Source organism: Cucumis melo, chromosome 4 (genome assembly GCF_025177605.1).
Source record: "Cucumis melo cultivar AY chromosome 4, USDA_Cmelo_AY_1.0, whole genome shotgun sequence".
Taxonomy (NCBI): Eukaryota; Viridiplantae; Streptophyta; class Magnoliopsida; order Cucurbitales; family Cucurbitaceae; genus Cucumis; species Cucumis melo.
Genome location: NC_066860.1, coordinates 2,032,931 through 2,051,536, shown reverse-complemented (window position 1 = coordinate 2,051,536; position 18,606 = coordinate 2,032,931). Strand labels below are relative to the sequence as shown.

Here is an 18,606-nt window from a genome sequence, read left to right as displayed (position 1 = left end):
TTCAAGTGGTTAGATCCGATATATCCTATACTTTTATTTCTTATCCTAAATGGTCACGGGTTTTTCTCTTTTCGACCTTTTTTCTTGAGTTATGTACGGTTTTGTTAGTTTTGGGTTTGCAATTTTTTGTTGTTTTGCTGTTATGTTTTAGTATTGTATCTTGATCTCGAGCTATGAAATCCTCTCATACACTTTTGCTTTTCATTGTTTTTCTGAAAGAAAAACTTTAATATCTTTATCGTATCAATTTTTAATTTTGTTTATTAAAATATATTTTTTCTTAGGTTACATTTAATTGATATATTTAGAAAAAATAATAAATAAATACTCCGACTTTTAACAGTCATATTTTCAAAAATAGCAAAATATTCAAACTATTTAACTAGTTTGCAATTTGAATTGACATTTTCCTACAATACTTTTTAAAATATTGATAGAAATGTTGACTTTAATACGCAATTCTATTAATAATTAGATTTTTAGTTATTTCAAAATATAATAAAATAAATAATAAAAAATTATTTTAAATAACAAAATAGTCGAAAATATTTATAAATATAGTAAAATTTTAAAATTTATCAATAATAAGTACTAAATCTTAATAAAAGTGTATCCGATTTTATAATTACTTTGTTATCGATAAATTTTAAAATTTTATAATATTTTAAAAATATTTAAATTTGTTTGATATATTTGAAAAGGATGAAAATAATAAATTGGTATTTAATTTTTGTATTTGAAAAGGGAAGAGAATCTGGAAATTGAGTGGATGCTAGCTAACTACCCTCTCTTTCGACCCCATTACATTCCCATCGCTGCCCGGTTGTCCCTCCGTATCGTTCTTTAAACCTTTTTGAGAAAAGCAAAAAAAAAAAAAAAAAAAAAAAAAGGGCAAAAATAAACAATAATAAATGTTTTTTTTTTTCTTTTTCTTGTTTCCTAAATTTATTTATTTAATAACATTATGAAAAAAACAAAATAAACAAAACATATAACATTTTGTATGAGCTTGAAAGTTGGATTTTATTATTTATGGGTTTAATTTCTCTATAATTATTGTAAGTTTGGAAATCCAACTTTCACATTTGTAGAACTTTAGGGACTCGATGTTTTACTATTGAAAGTTTGAAAATGTATTTGTAACTACTACTATACTTTATGAATGAATTTTGCAATTAAATAAAATTAAAACATCGTCCTAGTTCTCGTAATTTAAAGTTTATATTATTTTAGTTTTTATATTTTTTGTTATTCAATTTAAAATTCTTTTACTCACAATAAATCATAAATTTAGTTTACCCAAACATTTTTCACTTAGATTGATTAATTAATAATAATAATAACGTTAATGCAAAGAAATACAATATAAAAAGGTGCTTTTTCAAAAATAAAAAAAATAAAAAAACTATTTATATATTAAAAAAATTATCAAAAACAATAAATTTGACAAAATATAACAAAATTTCAAATTTTATCAATAATACACCTTGATAGACACAATAGAAGTTTATTAGTTTCTATTGTCAATAGAATCCAAAATTTTACTACAGTTTATTTTACTATATTTGAAAATGCCCGTTAAAAAAACTACTAAGATACATAGATATATTACACTTGATTTTTAGAGTGTAAATATTTTATCTATTTTTTTAAAATTTTTATAAAGAGTTTCAATTCTTTTTACTATTTACCACGATTTCTCTTTTAAAAATATATAATAAAAGATTATTGATAATTTAATAAATGAATAATAAACATAGAACTAAAATTAAGATATATTGATAATATTTGAAGTAAAAAATTGGAGTAGTCAATCATGATATTTTAATTTAAAGGCAAATGAAAAAAGAAAAAAGAAAATTTCAAACGTTTCCGACAAATCTCAAGCGAAGCCACCAACAATAACGGAAACGGCGTTAAACTAACAAAAACCAAACCGGTGCAAAAAACCGGTTCAAACAGGAAAAACGAGAAAAAAAAGGGAATATTTGAGGAGCGGAGAATTCACGCTTTCCAATACCAAGAGAGAAGGAAATTGGAATTCTTTGCCTCCAGCCAGACCGCCAAAAAAACCAAAAACCAAAAACCAAAAAAGAAATAAATTTTTATTTTGGAAAAAAATATTTAATATTTTATTCACATGCATAATTTCATATATCCTCGTTCTACCCTTTTTCCCCTTTCAGCATCTGATTGGTTTTCTCTTTCTCAAGAAAAATTGAAGGAGCCCTAAAATTCTTCTTGATCTGCTCTCCAATTATTGCTTTGATTGTTCGAATCGAAGAGATTAATGTCCTCCCAAGGTTATGTTCTTCTGTCTCTTGCTTGAACTGGGAACAAACATTTTTCTCCTGAGTGAAGATTCAACTTTCTTCTCTTTTTTGGCGCATTTGTTCCTTCCTTCATTGAGAAATTCGTATGCAGTTTTGATTTTCTGGGTTCTTTATGCATAATCAGCGTTATTCGCGGTATCGTTGGCCTACGAACCACCACACTCGGGGAATTTATGCGTGGTGGCGAGGTTATTAGCTTAGGCTGTGGTTTTTTTTTTGGTGGATGTTGTTGGTGGGGGAAGGATAAATGCTTGTTTCGGGAAATATAGGGCTTCAGGTCCTCTTTGTGTTTGTTGTTTTCCCAGTAATCTGCTTGGTTATACGGCGGAAATGGCGGCTTTCTGTGGCGAGGAAGGAAGAAATTAATCGTTTGTTGGTTTTGTCGTCTGAAGAGGCTTTTAGAGCTGAGCTTGAGGCATCTGCTAGATATTCTTCTTCATCGTTTACTCCTCTTGGTCACCAGTGTGCTGTCTGTTACTCTCCAACAACCACACGCTGCTCTCGGTGCAAAGCGGTTCGATATTGGTATGTTTATCATCAATCCTCGATACTTGGAACGATGAATCTTCATTTAGGGATTGAATCTATGTTATTTTCTTCGTACTTTCTTTATTGCCTCACCATTTGAGTTTTAGAACGGGTCTATTTTGAACTTAGCGTGTGAGAAATTGTTGCCTTCAGATTCTGGTAATATGATTCTATTGATGTTCGTCTTGAGCATATAAAGTGCTATATGCCCAGTAATTTGTTAGCTTGCCTTGTTTATCATAAGGGGAGCTCGAGAAGTAACTTCTTGCTATAACATTGGTGTGCAGCAAAACTTTGTGAAGTGATTGGAAAAGCGTTAAGCCATAAACGCATTTCGCCTTACCTTCTCTAATCGAATGTGCATCTCAATATTCTCTATGAGGATTTCAACATCAAATTACATAGTCTTTAGTTTCTTTCCTTAGCTACTTGAACCTTCCGATTTGCACTTTTGACCAAAGAATTTTCAGGACCCATCTCAAACTTTTTATTCTTGGTTTTCTACTTCGAATTTGTTTTTTAATTAAGGTGTAACGAGTCTTCTCAGTAACCCCTTTGGTGTGTAGGGATATCTCATCTCCCTATTTCTTTTGTACTTCCATTTTCAGACAGAACGTTTTTTTTGAACTTTTGTAATCATACCACTTCCCAACATTAGTTTATATTTACGTTATGGTTGGAAACAGGTTTGATCTATTGTCTTCCTGTTCCTACAATGTGTTACTTATTTTCCTGTATGGCTCAGTAATTGTGAACTTCTATGATTGGAATGGAAATGTAGCCCTGACAGCTCATTTATCAAATCATAATGATCACATCAAAATTTGACTCCTTTGTAATTTAAATTTCTACAGGAGTTGGGATGCTGTTTATTATCTTTGCTTGGGTTCTCTGGTGCTTGTACGTTCTAATCAAATAGTAGATAGAAAAATGATTTAAGTTTAATGTGCTGCCCATGGATCTTCTCCTCTTCCTTATCTACTTGGACCAATTATTTTATTAGAGTTTATTGTATACCAATCTTCATTATAGTTATATCAAGTCTTTCGGATTTTTTTTTCAGTTCTGGTAAGTGTCAAATCATACACTGGCGCCAAGGCCATAAGGAAAATTGCCACCCTCCCAATCATGCTGTTGCATCTAGCACAGATTTCGAGACGAAAGTAACAGAACAAGATCATTATGAATCATCTACATCTGACTCATCTGCTGCATCATTTTCTGGATTCTCTAGTTCAATTCTAAGCAGCGAATCATCTGATGATACTTCTACTAGTGATAGTAGTAGTCAAATCGAACCAGAGAAATCCGATGGATATATGTCTGCTGATGCAATGCCCGACTCACTTGAAATTACTAGAGGCACTGACATTGCTGATCAACCCAAGTCATTGACACCAATGTTTGGTAACCTTGTTGATTCCGTCGATAGTTTTCCCTCATCTAGCAAACTGAATCAGCTGAAACCCAGTGGTAGTCATGGAAAGGATTCACGTTCTTCCATTAATTCTTCTAGTTTTGTAATTAATGGCAACCATAAAGAGTCAGTTGCAACAGTTTCTTCTGATTTTTGGGCTAGAACACTTGACCATAAGGGATCTTCAACCGATTCCCTGAGTAATTCTGCCTTACCCAAATTGAGTGGAGGCCATGGTAGGAAGTTGCCTAGTCCACCATCATTTTCATTCAGCTCAACAAATATTTTGCAATGCGGCTCTGAGGGAACGAATGCATCCAGCACCACTCTTTCCAGTACCTCAGAAGATAAGAAAGGTAAAAAGCCTGTAGACGGAGAAAATTTCTCAAAAAACCACAGTATCCCTTCAAATGTGTGCAATTCTGCTGCTTCCAATAATCAAGGTCATAAAAAAACTGGTAACTTTAAGCCAGCATCAACTTCCCATGTACTTAGATCCAGGTCAACCTCAGCTGTTCGTCCACCAAATGGTTCAGGAGGAAAAACACTTGATTCTAATGTCAGCACCTCACCACCTTTGAGATGTGAAAGGTCAACTAAAGTTGTGGTTGACACTATTTCGAAGGTACAGAGTAAAGATGGAAATTTCTCACAAAGAAAAATTGATTCTGAATGTTGTGTACCTTCAAGTGCTGGAGGGACATCAGTTTCACTTTCACGCATTCAGTCAGGAAGAGTAGATACCATGCAGGCGACTTCTGGCATTCCCTCTCAAGTTGCATGTACTCTCAACTCTAAAAATGGCTTGAGAACGTCCATGTTGAAAGTTGTTGATCAGTTTAGAGGGTCCAAGTTGTTAAAAAACAGTCATGCTTGTACTGTCGCTGAAATTCCTGGAAGGTTTAACTATAAGGTTTTGTTCTATTTACTTTTTCTTTCTCCTTTTCTTTTATGAAACATATTTCAGACTTGAAATTAATTTTTCTATTCATTTTTAGGGGCTTTTCTCATATGATCACTTTGTTAAGCTTTATAATTGGAACAAGTTGGAATTGCAGCCGGCAGGCCTCATTAACTGTGGGAACAGGTTAGTGGTCACTGAAATAAGTATTGCTGTTTATGGGAATTATCGACTATGAATCTTTTGATTCTTGGCTGGTTATCACTGAATACATCAGATTTCTTTCTTTATTTTCTGTGGAAGAAAACCTATCTCACATTTCTTACAATTTGTGCATTTCGTTAATGAAGTGCTAGAACCTTTCTAGCTTGATCTTGTATTAGTTCAATTGTTGGTACTTTCTGTTCTTACTTCTAGTATCTTCCTCTAAAGCGTTGTCATAATAGTGAATTGCACTTACGGTTGTTATGTGACTGATACAACCTTCAGTTGCTGAGGTGTGGATTTGCTGAAAAATGAAACAAGAAAAAACCAGGGCTAGATTTGATTTGTGCACCTTGTAAGGTTGTAACTGAATGCAGGCTCATCAATTCTTAGTGAATCTAGTTTTTCATGATATATGCTTAGAAAGATACGTTTGGTGCTATTATCCCTTTTGATTTGAGTTCTTGCGTCCTATATTTATGAAGTTTCTTTTTTCTTCTGTCAACACTGTCTTTACATTCTTGCAGCTGCTATGCTAATGTTGTACTCCAGTGCCTTGCATTCACTCCGCCTTTGACAGCTTATTTTCTCCAAGGCCTTCATTCCAAATCATGTACGTTTCAGATATTGGGCTTCCTTTTTAGCAGTTTCAATTCCAAATCTTCTGATCACTATATTATACATCATATATACTTTCGTTTCTCCCAATATCAGGTATAAAGAAGGGGTGGTGTTTTAATTGTGAGTTTGAAAGTCTAATGTTGAAAGTCAAGGAAGGGAGATCCCCATTATCTCCTGTTGGAATTATTTCTCAGTTACCTAACATTGGTCGTCAACTTGGTAATGGGAAAGAAGAGGATGCACATGAATTTCTGAGGTGTGTAACTGAAATTTTCTTGGGTCACTCCTTCCATATTTATCATGGTGTAACTTCCAAATAATGTTAAACAAAATCATATTGAGAAGGTAATATGGCAGGTATGTTATTGATTCAATGCAATCTATTTGCTGTATGGAATATGGTGTGAGCTCATCGGGTTCTTGGGAAGAAGAAACAACTTTGGTAGGACTTACATTTGGTGGTTACCTTTTGTCAAAGGTAATTTTGAACTTGGAACTTGGAAGTCGGATTTTTTTCTTAGAAGGAAAAACATGTTGTAGTTATTAATGATATCCCTTAATTATCCAAGTAAGTTGGAGCTTAGAACTCATGAATTTTCTGAATTTGAAGTTTTTAACCACAAGTAGTTTATAACGGAATAGTTCATCAAAATGTGAAGTTCACCTTTAGGCTTTAACTTTCATCGTTTAATCAAACAGATAAAATGCACAAGGTGCCAAGGCAGATCAGAACGGCAGGAAAGAATTATGGACCTTACAGTTGAGATAGAAGGGGACATTGGTAGACTGGATGAGGCTCTTCGAAAATTTACTAGCAAAGAGATTTTGGACGGTGACAATAAGTATTTGTGTAGCAGGTGTGCTATATTATTTGTTTTGTGGTGCTCGTAGTTTTTATTTGATCTTCTATGTAATATGATATTTTCCGTCAAGCAAAACTTTCCAACTGTTCTCTTTCTTTTATGGTTTATTTACTTCTCATTAATTCCACTCATTATTGTTCAGATGCAAATCTTACGTAAGGGCAAAAAAGAAATTGAAAATACTGGAAGCTCCTAACATTCTCACTGTCGTATTAAAGCGCTTTCAGGTACTTTTTTATTTCAATGGTTATGCTTGCTCTGAATTGCGTATATAGCTCCTATGTTTATGTGTTATATATTTGCAGTCAGGTAATTTTGGAAAGCTCAATAAGCCTATCAAGTTCCCAGAGATATTAGATCTGGCACCATTTATACGTGGAACCAGTGATAAATCGCCCATATACCGGCTTTATGGAGTGGTTGTTCACTTGGATGTCATGAATTCTTCGTTTTCGGGACACTACGTGTGCTATGTCAAGAATGCCAAAAATAAGTGGTTCAAGATTGATGATAGCACGGTATACATTTCAATGTCATTTTTTTTCATTCATGGTCCAATAAAGCTTCATTTTGGTCATTAGTTAAAAAATATCAACTTTGTTTCCTTTCATTATCACATCTCAATTCAAACCACGATACTTCTGAATGAATTTTACTTGAATAGCCTGCATATTTCCTTTCACGTTTTAGTTATCATCGTGGCATTTGTTCAACAATCATTTAACAAGCCAATAGTTTGTTTCCTTCCATCATATTTGACATTTTTACTAAGCTTTATCTTTTCACCATTACTTTCTACTTTGCAGGTAACTCCCGTCGACATAGAAACCGTATTGACGAAAGGAGCCTACATGCTTCTTTACTCAAGGTAAATCAATATGCCGAGCTGGTAAGATTAACATTACTTTACTTCTCTTCTTTGTTCTGATTTTGTCAGCTACATTTTAGGTGCTTGCCCAGGGCTCCTAGATTATTACGGCATGGCACTGTTGCTGTCGATTCTAAGACGAGAGCAATGCATTCCAGAACAGATGAAAGGAATACAGCATCTAAAACCACAACCACCTCCACACGTCAGTCTTACACGAGGGATACTCCTGGTGAACCTGGAAGCATCGGCTCCATTCATTTTGGACATCCTCAGATTCATAGGATTTTTGAAGAGGACTCATCCAGTGATCATTCATCTCTCATCAGCAGTACCTCCGACGAAGGTTCCTACAGCACGGAGAGCACACGTGACTCTACAAGCGCCGATGAGTTGTCCGATTACATATTTGGTGATCCAGGGCGCGTATGGAACACTTGGCAAAATTTTCCACATCTAAACCCTCACGTTCATCCTCTTCATCTCTCGTGAATTTGAAGTGTTCCCTTCTGGCTCATCTGGACAGGTACGCATCGCCTTCTCCCGCTCGTGCAGAGCCTACTGCAGGAATTAACGGTCTTGCAGAAGATACTAGGGAAGAGGAAGCGTCTCGTTTTTGCCATCTAACTCGAGTAGACGAGGTAGAAATATAGTATAACTAGTAGTAGTAGGCAGTAGTAGTAATAGTTTGGAAACTAACACTGACCATCCATGTAGGTTATAACAATGTAAAGTCTTAGTGTATCTATTAGAAAAATCAACCCAACAAAATATACTGAATTATTTTAACTGTTATATACATTGAGTTAGAAATTGGTAAATAAGAGTTGGAGCAATGCTGTACTTTTTAATTTATGCATTTAGTATATGACTGGCAATTATATATATATATATATATATATATATATATATATATATATATATATATATATATATTGAGGGTAAACAGTGTACTTTTTGAGGTTAATAACAATAATATAATTGTAGAAATTGGGAAAATAATTAAATATTTAGGAGTCTTCTACTTCTTAGCTCATTTATGGCTCAATGGCAGAAAAATCAATCATCAAGTAAAAATTCAAGCAGAAAAGGAGTATTGATTAGTTTATTAATTTTATTGAGTTAAATAAAATATGAAGGAAAGGTTGAGTGATTGTTTTTAATTTCATATTTCAATATTAAGTTAATAATTAAACAAAAAATTTGTAAGTATGAAAATACTTGTTTAAAAGAAATAAATATCATTACCATTAGTTTCTTTCTTTTTTTTTAAATAGAAAGTATTAGTACTTTATCATCATGAACTTTTTAAAAAAACTTTTGAAATATTCTTATTGTTATTATTAAACTTAGAGTTTAAAAGTTAAATGGGAAAGTGTTTTTAGGTAAAAAGTACTAATGCTTTTCATATAAAATAAATGGTAAGGATTATTCTTAATTTTCTTTTAAGCTTAGAATTATTCTTGAAATGTTTTTAGGTTGAAAGATATTTTTGAACTCAAATAAACAAAAACAAAATTCAATATATATTTAAAGCTATTTTTAAAGATAGTAAAATATTATAGTCTATATACCATTTGTATCTGTTATAGATAGACACATATAGTAATATGATGTTTTGGTATATTTTGTAGATATTTTTTAAAGTTTTATTATTTAAAATAATATTTTTATATTTTGTTCGAGTTAAAAAGATATTTATGAAACAAAAAATACAAAGTTTGGTATATGTTTTCTAGAATTTAGTCAAGACGATACATGCTAGCGTCTATTAAGTGGAAACTTGAATTTGAATGGAAGACGTTGGACTAAGAAATCTTGGTGGAAATCCCATCATCTTATTAACCTACAAGAGAGATGTCAACATTGTATCAACTTTAATTTCCATTGTTTCCTTCATTATGGTTTAACAATTTCCCCCCATTTCAAAACAAATTTATTGTTTAATAATTCAATGAATAATATTCATTAAGTAATGGAATGTTACATTACATTTGTGCAAAAAGGAAAGAAAAACTTAATGTTAAAGGAATATCTGCCTAACAAAAAGAAGATTTACAAATTGAATTGACATTTTGGTCAAGAAAAGAGGCGCCAAATTATACAACAAATATATATATATATATATAATCATTTTTTTAATATGTCGAAAGCTTAAAGCTCGACGTATATAAATTTTCTTTTCTCTCCTAATCTAATCGAGATTTATTCCACCGACAGTTATACTTTTCTAGAATTTTTTGAATCTAGTGTATTTTTCTAAATATTTTTACCAACTATAATATTTAAATAAAAGGTGCCTTTTTAAACATAGAATCCATTTGTACGGTGATTAAACCTTATGAAAAGACCATTACAACCATTGAGAAAACGAGTCTAAATTGTTTTAAAGGTGTTTGGGATAAGAGTGGAGTTGTAAAGTCGGAATAATTGTGAACTCTAAACCCCTGAAATAATAAGCCATAAAGTTGATATTTTTAAATTGTGGGACTCACGATTTTATTGAAAGGGTAGTTCGACGAACACTCCCTCCTAGTAATTCTAACATAGAGCGAGGACTTAAAAAGAAAATAAATAAATAAATACAAATAATTAAGGGTGTTAACTATCAAAACAGATCACATGGAGAATTATTTCGATTCCATCTTAGAAGAATCTTTGTTTAGGTTCTCATAGGGCATATTAATCAGTGAAACATGGCACTTAAAAATTGGACAGGTTTTCCTTTTCCTCGATATTTTTAGATGTCGATCTTATTTAATTTACACGACATTTAACACTCGATAAAAGAAAAAAAGTTGAGTTGGTAACTATTATAAGAGGGAGTAATTGGGGGAGTAGACAAGAATAACGAGATGAGAAATATAAGATAACGTGGAAAAACCTCTTCAATTATTGGTGAACCAACCCACCCAACGTGGGGCCAAGAAAAATTCATTCACCTTCGTTGTATGAAAGTTGAGTTTTTTTTTTTATGGTTACTTTCAAAGATGAGAAAGAACTTTCTACCTTCAAGGAAGAAAAATACGTTAATTATCGTTAAATGATATTCAAACAGATAATTTTTGTATCATGGTTAAAAATAACATATTATAATTTTAATCCTTAAACATTCGACTTTCGTGTCTATTAAATATTCATTTTTCATTTTTGACTCAAAGGTCTTTAACATAGTCGAAACTTTAATTTTAGAAATTAACTGTTCTATCAGATACATACTTTAAGTTTATATCTAACATTACGTATATATGAAATCCATAAAATTAGATTAAATTTTGAGAACCTATTAATATTGAACGTTCAAAAGTCCATTATAACTTTTGCATACTTAAAAAAAAAAAAAAAAAAAAAAAACTTTTCAATCCTTTGCTAAGTTTAGCCTAATAAAAATAAATTAAAGACTTAGAAGCTAAACTTATAATTTAACATAACAATATAGAATAAAATATAAATAGTTCAACTTGGGCATACCCATTTTATATATAATTCCAAAGTAGTTCTGATGAGAGCTATTGACCTTTTGGAAGCAAGTTGGAAGAATGGTAATGATAATGTTCCAAGTGATTTCCATAGATGGAATTTTGCAATGCTAGAGGATAAGAATTTTAACTTTGGCTCTTTTCTTTCTTTTTTTCTCTCTGGTCCAAAGTTTAAATGCAATCCAACCTCATCTTACCTTCCAATTATCACTTCTATTTTATTTTTATTTATCTTTTTGGTTTGAAATGACATCAACACTTCCTCTATTTTTGTTTCCTATGAAAATTCTAATTTTTCCATAAAATAATAAAACGGTTACGAAAATATTTATAAAATATAATAAAATTTTAAATTCTATCCATGATAGATATTGGTAGGCTTTTATCACTTCCTACCAACGTCATTGACAAGTACGATTGTATTTTGCTTATATTTTGTAAATATTTTAATTCATTCGGTTGTATTTAAGTGTGTTCATTTTTCTTTTCCATCATTTTTTCTAGTTCGAGAATGGAGATTTTAATTTCAATGTAGTTCTACTAACGTAAATTAAAATATGTTTGTTAATAATTTTGTTTTATTTATTGTTTTAGAAAATCCTTGTGTTCGTTTAATTAGAATTGTGTTAAAAAGTGAAGGGTTCCAAACACAATATAAAGGGATGTTCAATAGAGAATATGAAAACAAAGAATTTAATGAAAATAGAGTTATATTTCATGTTTATTTAAATTTGTTCGATAGTAGTTTCACAAATCGAGTTCTAATTTGTGTTTGATATTGTTATATTTGTAAACTATAAAACTAGTTGTATTTATCCGCAAAATATTAATCGACAATAAATTAATTTATTAACAAGTTATATGTTAAGAAATTTTGTATAATTATTATGTTGTAATATTATATAATTTACGATACATTACATAATATATATTTGAGTTTTAACTAAGGTTGAATTGTTTTGTCTTTGATCAATATAATATTTAGAATTTGTACGTTTTAAAATTATTAAAAGAGTTTTTAAAAAATGAAAGAAAAAAAAGTAAATTATTTACACTTCATAGAAGAGAACCACTTAGAGATAAAATTCATAACATTTGTTTTTTTTACGAAGTATAAATAGACGATTTTTCTTTATTTAAGCTTAATAAATAAATAAACATGTAAAAGAGAAGTCTAAAAAAACTTAAAACATATTGAAGTAAAAGTACACAAACATTAGGGTGTAAATTGGTCATCTAAGGGATACTCAATAAATTGGTTTTAAAAGAAAAACTACTCTATTTATAAATTATTTTGCTTTTTTCTTCCTTTTTTTTCTTTTGTTGAAATTTATGTTTATTTTCTCTCCATTATTCAATCTTTGTTTCTCAGGTTGAAATTGATGCTAATTGTGGATATTTAATTTCTAATTTTGTTCATGAGAAGAAATATTTGAAATTCGAATCAATTTTAAAATTAAAACAAAAAGGTTTTAGAAAACAAATTTAAATAGTTTACAAATTTTTATTTTATTATATATATATTTATAGATGTAGTTGAGTCCGAGACTCTTTTTTATTAGGGTTTTCCAATTGCTTTAGATTTATTCTTTGAAGTAATTCTTGGGCTAAGGTATATACCATGTGTTTGACATTTTATTAGGGTTAGTCTTGACCTTGGATCGAACCAAACAGCTCATTCCAGTTATTGTCGCAATGATCATTTGGGTTGGGGTATGAGTGAGGCATGTCCTATTAGGCATTCACTATTCGTGAGACTCGTGCCTATTTTATAAGCATACTAACATAACAAACAATATATATATATATAAATACATTAAGATAGCTTCAAAGGAAGTTGGTCTATTCCAGTACTCTAACTCTCTACACTTGCTACGCATATACATTATTTTTTAACTTAAGCATGGTCGGGACCTGTATGCAGATATTTTTGTCGGGCATATCCCATTCTTTCTTAAGTTACAAATTTATTATCGTATCTACGTGAATGCCATACGTGGTTTTTCATATCTAAGTTTTTGTATCAACAAGAAAAGAAAGGAAGTATAGATGGTTTTTACAAAGATATACTATCCAAATACTTCACCTAAGAAACCATTAAATGCAAATATATATATATATATATATATATATATATATATATATATATATATATATATATATATATATATATATATATATATATATATATATATATATATATATACATACACACATGCATGCTATTAAATTACAAACACAAAAGTTCATCTTTTGATCGTTTAGCATAATCATCAACTTTTTCCCATAAGTTGAAATTTCTTATAATGATTTAGAGAAACCTTACATTTCATCCTTTCCATCATCATTATATTAAACATATTCTTCACCTGAAAAATAAATTGTTTACTTACTATTTAGTAATTATATCAATTTATTTACTAACAAAAGTCAACTTTAATATATATAACTCAACAAATTTAGATACCAAGTCCTAATTCAAAAGTAAAAATTTTGATTAGTCTCGACGTCTACTTTACAAATTAGCTTTAAACTTCTAAAATTATTAAGAGCGTTGAGTCGGTTATTATAGTCTATCAGTTAAAAATAGTTAGGTAACATATATTATTGTTTAGAGTTCAATCTAAATAGAAAATAGTAAATTTGTATTATCGAACAAATAAAGACGAATAATTAATAATAAAAAACTATAATAAAGAGAGATTTACAATAGTAACAAAGTTGCAAAAATGTCCACTACCTACAGGATGTTTGGTGACATATAATGAGATGAAATTTATAATGTAATGTAATCCAAATTAAACACATTGTTCCGATTAAGCTTTTTTTCTTTTTTTTTTATTCAATTTGCAATATAAAATTTATTCTATTCTAACCGTTTTTAACTCTACATTTTACAAACTCATTTTCATTCCATCTTTCTATTACTTCTATTAATTCAGTACATTTCAGTTCTCTAAACAATCCCTAAAAAACAAAATTAATTAACCTAATATATTTAATTCAATGAAGAAAGAAAAGAAAAGAAGTAAAGAGAGAGAGAGAGAGAAATGTGAATTTGTTTTTGTTTTAAATATAATTTTGTAAGAGAGAGAGAAAGGATAAAGATAGGAAATGGTTTAGAGTAAAGATAGAGAGAGTGAAGAGAAAGAAAGAAGTAAAAGTCGAAAGAAAAGAAAAACAAAAAAGAATAGAGAAAGATAAGATTGATGGGATTGGATATTGAATTGGAGTATTAGGCCTTCCTTCCCTATAACCCTACATCTACTCTCTCTCTCTCTCTTTCCCAATTCTCATCCTTTTGGGTCAGACATATATTTAATGCAAAAGCTATAAACTGACAAAAACATATAATAACTAAACTACTAACTCTACACTCTCTAACTCTTTACATCCCAACTAAACTTCCAATCTAATCATTTATTATTTCCTTTCTCTCTTCACACACACACACACACATATATATAATTTATCACAAAAGTTCATCTCTGTTGATACCTATATGTATTTTTGTACATCCTATCTATTTTGGTTTTTGGGTTGAATGACAAACCCTATTTCGATCGGACAAACTTGTAAACTATCAACTTAAAGATAACAATCTTAGGACTTTCACGACTCTATTTCCTAACCCTAGAAACTCACAATGGATATGCACTTTTCTTTTTTAATTTACATAAACTAAAATATAAGAGTTGTGTATATACGTAAAATTTTCGAAATCCAAAAAATTTAGGGTAGATAGATATTTCAAGAACTTATTCTCTCAACATCTTTGTAATTTTGAAAGTAAAAAAAAAGAAAGAAGAGCCCAAAGAGCTTAGAGAGTAAAGCTTTTTTCAGTGGCAAGGATTGTTCAAATGTTGAAGTCATCAAACCAAATTAGTCTTTCAAGACGAGAATTTTTACAAATATAAATATAACTTGAAAAAGGAAAAAACAAAAGTGAAAAGAGGAAAGAAAAAATAGAAGGAAGAACCTGCAGTTTGCAGAGAGATAAAGAAGAAGCACAGATACTTATGATCATATAGAGCGATGCTTTCAAAAGCACTTTCATATTTATCGCTACGTCTTTTCCTTCATTAAACATAAAAATACAACTTTCTCCCATTTATCCATCATGCAATAATAATACCCCATAATTCAAATTAATACACAAACAACCCCTCTCCATTACACCTAATAGGAATTTTTCGATCAAACTATCACTGAACCATCTATGGTCAAATGCTCAACCCAACCTCCGTCTTAAGTTCGATTCGATTGCTCATAGTTACTCTTGATTTTTGTTTCACCATGAAACAGTTCTAAGTTTTAGAACTATGAATAAAGTGTTCATACATTTACTTAAAAAATATATATATATATATAGTTAACTAACTATAATAATAATAATAATTCCTCCCACCAAATGCAGTAACACAAACCAAAAAGGAAAAAGGAAAAAAAATTCAAATCCATACACAAGAACTCTCTTAATTATGGGTATCTTTCAAATTATTTCTTTCCCTCCAATTTTTCACAATATTTTCAATAAAAGAAAGAGGAAAAACAAATAATTACCAAACAAACACATAATAATAATTATTATTGTTACTAGAATTTTAAAAAAACTATCTTAATTATGTCCTGTTTCAAATAATTATTGCTTCTTTCCCTCCAATTTTTTAACATTTTTCATCTGTAATAAAATTTCACCATAGTTTTTAAAAAAACACTTAATATTACTACTAAAAAAGAATTGAATTAAAGAAAAAAAACAAGAAAAATAAATAGTGAACAAACAAACCCATAATAATTTCTCCCACCAAATGCAATCAGCCAATCAATATTTGACAATCAGATCATTATATTTTTCTTTTATATATATATATATATATATATATATATTAAAGGAAAAAAGAAAAAAAGAAAGAAAAGAAAGAAAAGAGAATAAAAAAGAAAAGGGTTGAAGATAATGAAGTAAGTAAGGGCGGGGGGTTCAAATTTCAATGGGATTCATTCCAAAGTTTTCTTTTCGAGGGTTGCTTCCGGAAATTTCCTTCATCTTGAGGGACTAAAAATTTAGAAACAAAAAACAAAAAAACCTAAAGAAATTTGACACAACAAAAATCAAAAAACGCAACCCTAACAGAATCACAAAACTAATTGAAAAAAAAAAAAAAAAAACGAAAAAAAACCTTCACAAATTTAGAAAAATAAACCAATTAGAAACAGAAATCGAAATAATTAGTACTGGCGATGGTGATGCGGCGGCGGGGGTTGTCTGGCCGCCGGAGTCCATATTACGTCCGAAGATGAGTGAGTGCTGTACATCGGCAGCAAACCGCAAGTCTCAGGGGCGCCACCCGCGGCGGTGTTTTCGCTATCTTTCCCGCCGGAGATCGGAGAGTGAGCTTCTTCCACATCGCTGAATGTTAATTTTCTGACTTCGTCCTCCGACGGCAGCCGCTGATACGATGGATTGTTGAACGAGGCGGCGATTACGTAGACGGTTCCAACACCGATTAAAGATCCGGCGACCAAGCCGCCGAAGATCTGACCCTGTGGTCCCGCTAGCGTGATGGTGAATCCGTTAGGAATTGGAAACGACGTCGTTTGGGGAACAAAGGTAGCGCAAACGGAAAGAATATCAAATCGTCCATGGAAAGTGACGGTACCGACCGAAGACGAAGCCGGCTGCCGGAGAGTGACGTCACCGACTGTTCCGTAAGCGTTGAGAATACAAAGCCCTGTGTTCCTGCGGCGGCAAAATCGGGAAATAGCTTCGACGATATCGCTACCGCCGGGTACTTCAAGAACGTAAGGACTCATCGGCGGCTCGGCGTCACGGCCGGCGACAACGACGGCCGTTGGCTTTGGCTTGTTCTTGGATCCAGGAGGACGGCCACGGGGGCGACGGACGACCTCGATGGAAGCTCCGTCGGCGGAGGCGGGCGGTTCTTTAAGGACGATGGCGTGAGAGAGAGGGGAAGGGGCGGCGGCGGAATCGTCATCGGGGGAATCTCTCGGTGGTGGAGTGGCGGTGACGGGAAAGGAACGGGGAAAAGGCTGAGAATGGGACGGTGGTTGGTGGTGGGGCTTTGGGAACATTGTTGAGAGCTTCGGTTTTCTTTGGATTTTTTAGATTGCGGAAAGAAGCGATTTCTGCATGTTTTTCTTTTTGATTTTTTTTCACCAAAAAACAAATATATAAATATATATATATATATATATATATATTTATTTATTTATTTATTTATTTATTTCTAATAATAATAACTTTGGGGAAAGAGAAAGGGTATGTAGAATGTTCTGTAGAAAATAAGAGACTTATTCACTATTTTTACGAACGTATTGTTTTGATTTCATTAAAATATATTTCATATATATTATTTTATTTTATTTTCTTTGGAAGGAAACTATTTGATTTTTTTGTTCATATACCTTTAATAAATCCATGGAAATTAATTTTTTATTAAATGTTTAGTTAACCATTAAAATATCAATTATATATATCCAGATAATTTAATAATAAATTAATTGTACTTTTCGAACCTAACAAAAAAACAAACAAAATATCACATAATTTCTTATTTAGACAATCATAGTTAAATTGTTATTAGAATCTAAAAATTTTCTATATTTTAAATTTTCTATTTTTGTTAGTATATTTTTTAAATCGATCTTTTCTTTAAGTTAATTTTTGAATATTTTTAAATAGATTGAAATTGTTTATAAATATAATAAAATCTATCCAATTATTTGTAATTTCAGTTGAATTATATATCTAGTAAATAATTTCAATTTTTTATTTATAAGAATTTCTCTTAATTTTTTTAATTGGTTAATAATACCAATTTCATGAAAAAATATAATATGCGAATATATTTTTAAAATTATTGATGAAAATTTCAATAACAAAAGAAATTGAGAAAAAAGGATATACCGACATTGACTAAAATAACTTTAAAATGAGATTTTTTATATAATAGAATTAAGTTAATGTCAATTTTTATCATTTATCTACGATTTTAGGCCAACATTTCTTAAGTAATCATAACCTTTTAGGCATTGAGATTGTCTCTATTTTTTACCTTAGGTCAACCCATAATGGTTATTGATTGTTATTATTAAAAAAAGTTAAAAATATCGCAACCGTTATCTTAATTTAAGAGTGGTTTTTGCGATCTTGTGGTATTATATTGTTCTCACCATGAGTGAAAATTTAAGTAAATATTCTTTTACCTTACCTCAACTTTAGAATCATTATTTTTCTTTTTATTAACTTGGTCCAAACCTATTTTTAAAAATAAAAGTAAGAGAAAAAATATTTTAAAAACACACTATGATAATAGAAATCTACTGACATTTATTAGTAATAGATGGTTAACTGATAGTATCAACGATGCA

At 30.6% G+C, this 18,606-nt stretch overlaps 2 protein-coding genes across 2 annotated transcripts; one reads left to right on the top strand and one right to left on the bottom strand.

Moving 5' to 3' along the window:
* The first annotated feature begins 2,145 nt into the window (after window positions 1-2,145).
* On the top strand, window positions 2,146-8,590 carry LOC103503663 (ubiquitin carboxyl-terminal hydrolase 16-like). The gene is made up of 11 exons (XM_008467945.3): window positions 2,146-2,858; window positions 3,925-5,191; window positions 5,277-5,365; window positions 5,911-5,996; window positions 6,098-6,260; window positions 6,362-6,482; window positions 6,704-6,861; window positions 7,010-7,094; window positions 7,173-7,385; window positions 7,674-7,735; window positions 7,816-8,590. The coding sequence occupies exons 1-11, from the start codon at window positions 2,581-2,583 to the stop codon at window positions 8,225-8,227; spliced, it is 2,934 nt and encodes a 977-aa protein (XP_008466167.3). The 5' UTR covers window positions 2,146-2,580; the 3' UTR covers window positions 8,228-8,590.
* Window positions 8,591-16,177: 7,587 nt separating this feature from the next.
* On the bottom strand, window positions 16,178-17,383 carry LOC103503662 (AT-hook motif nuclear-localized protein 17-like). The gene has a single exon (XM_008467944.2). The coding sequence runs from the start codon at window positions 17,305-17,307 to the stop codon at window positions 16,444-16,446; it is 864 nt and encodes a 287-aa protein (XP_008466166.1). The 5' UTR covers window positions 17,308-17,383; the 3' UTR covers window positions 16,178-16,443.
* Window positions 17,384-18,606: the final 1,223 nt, after the last annotated feature.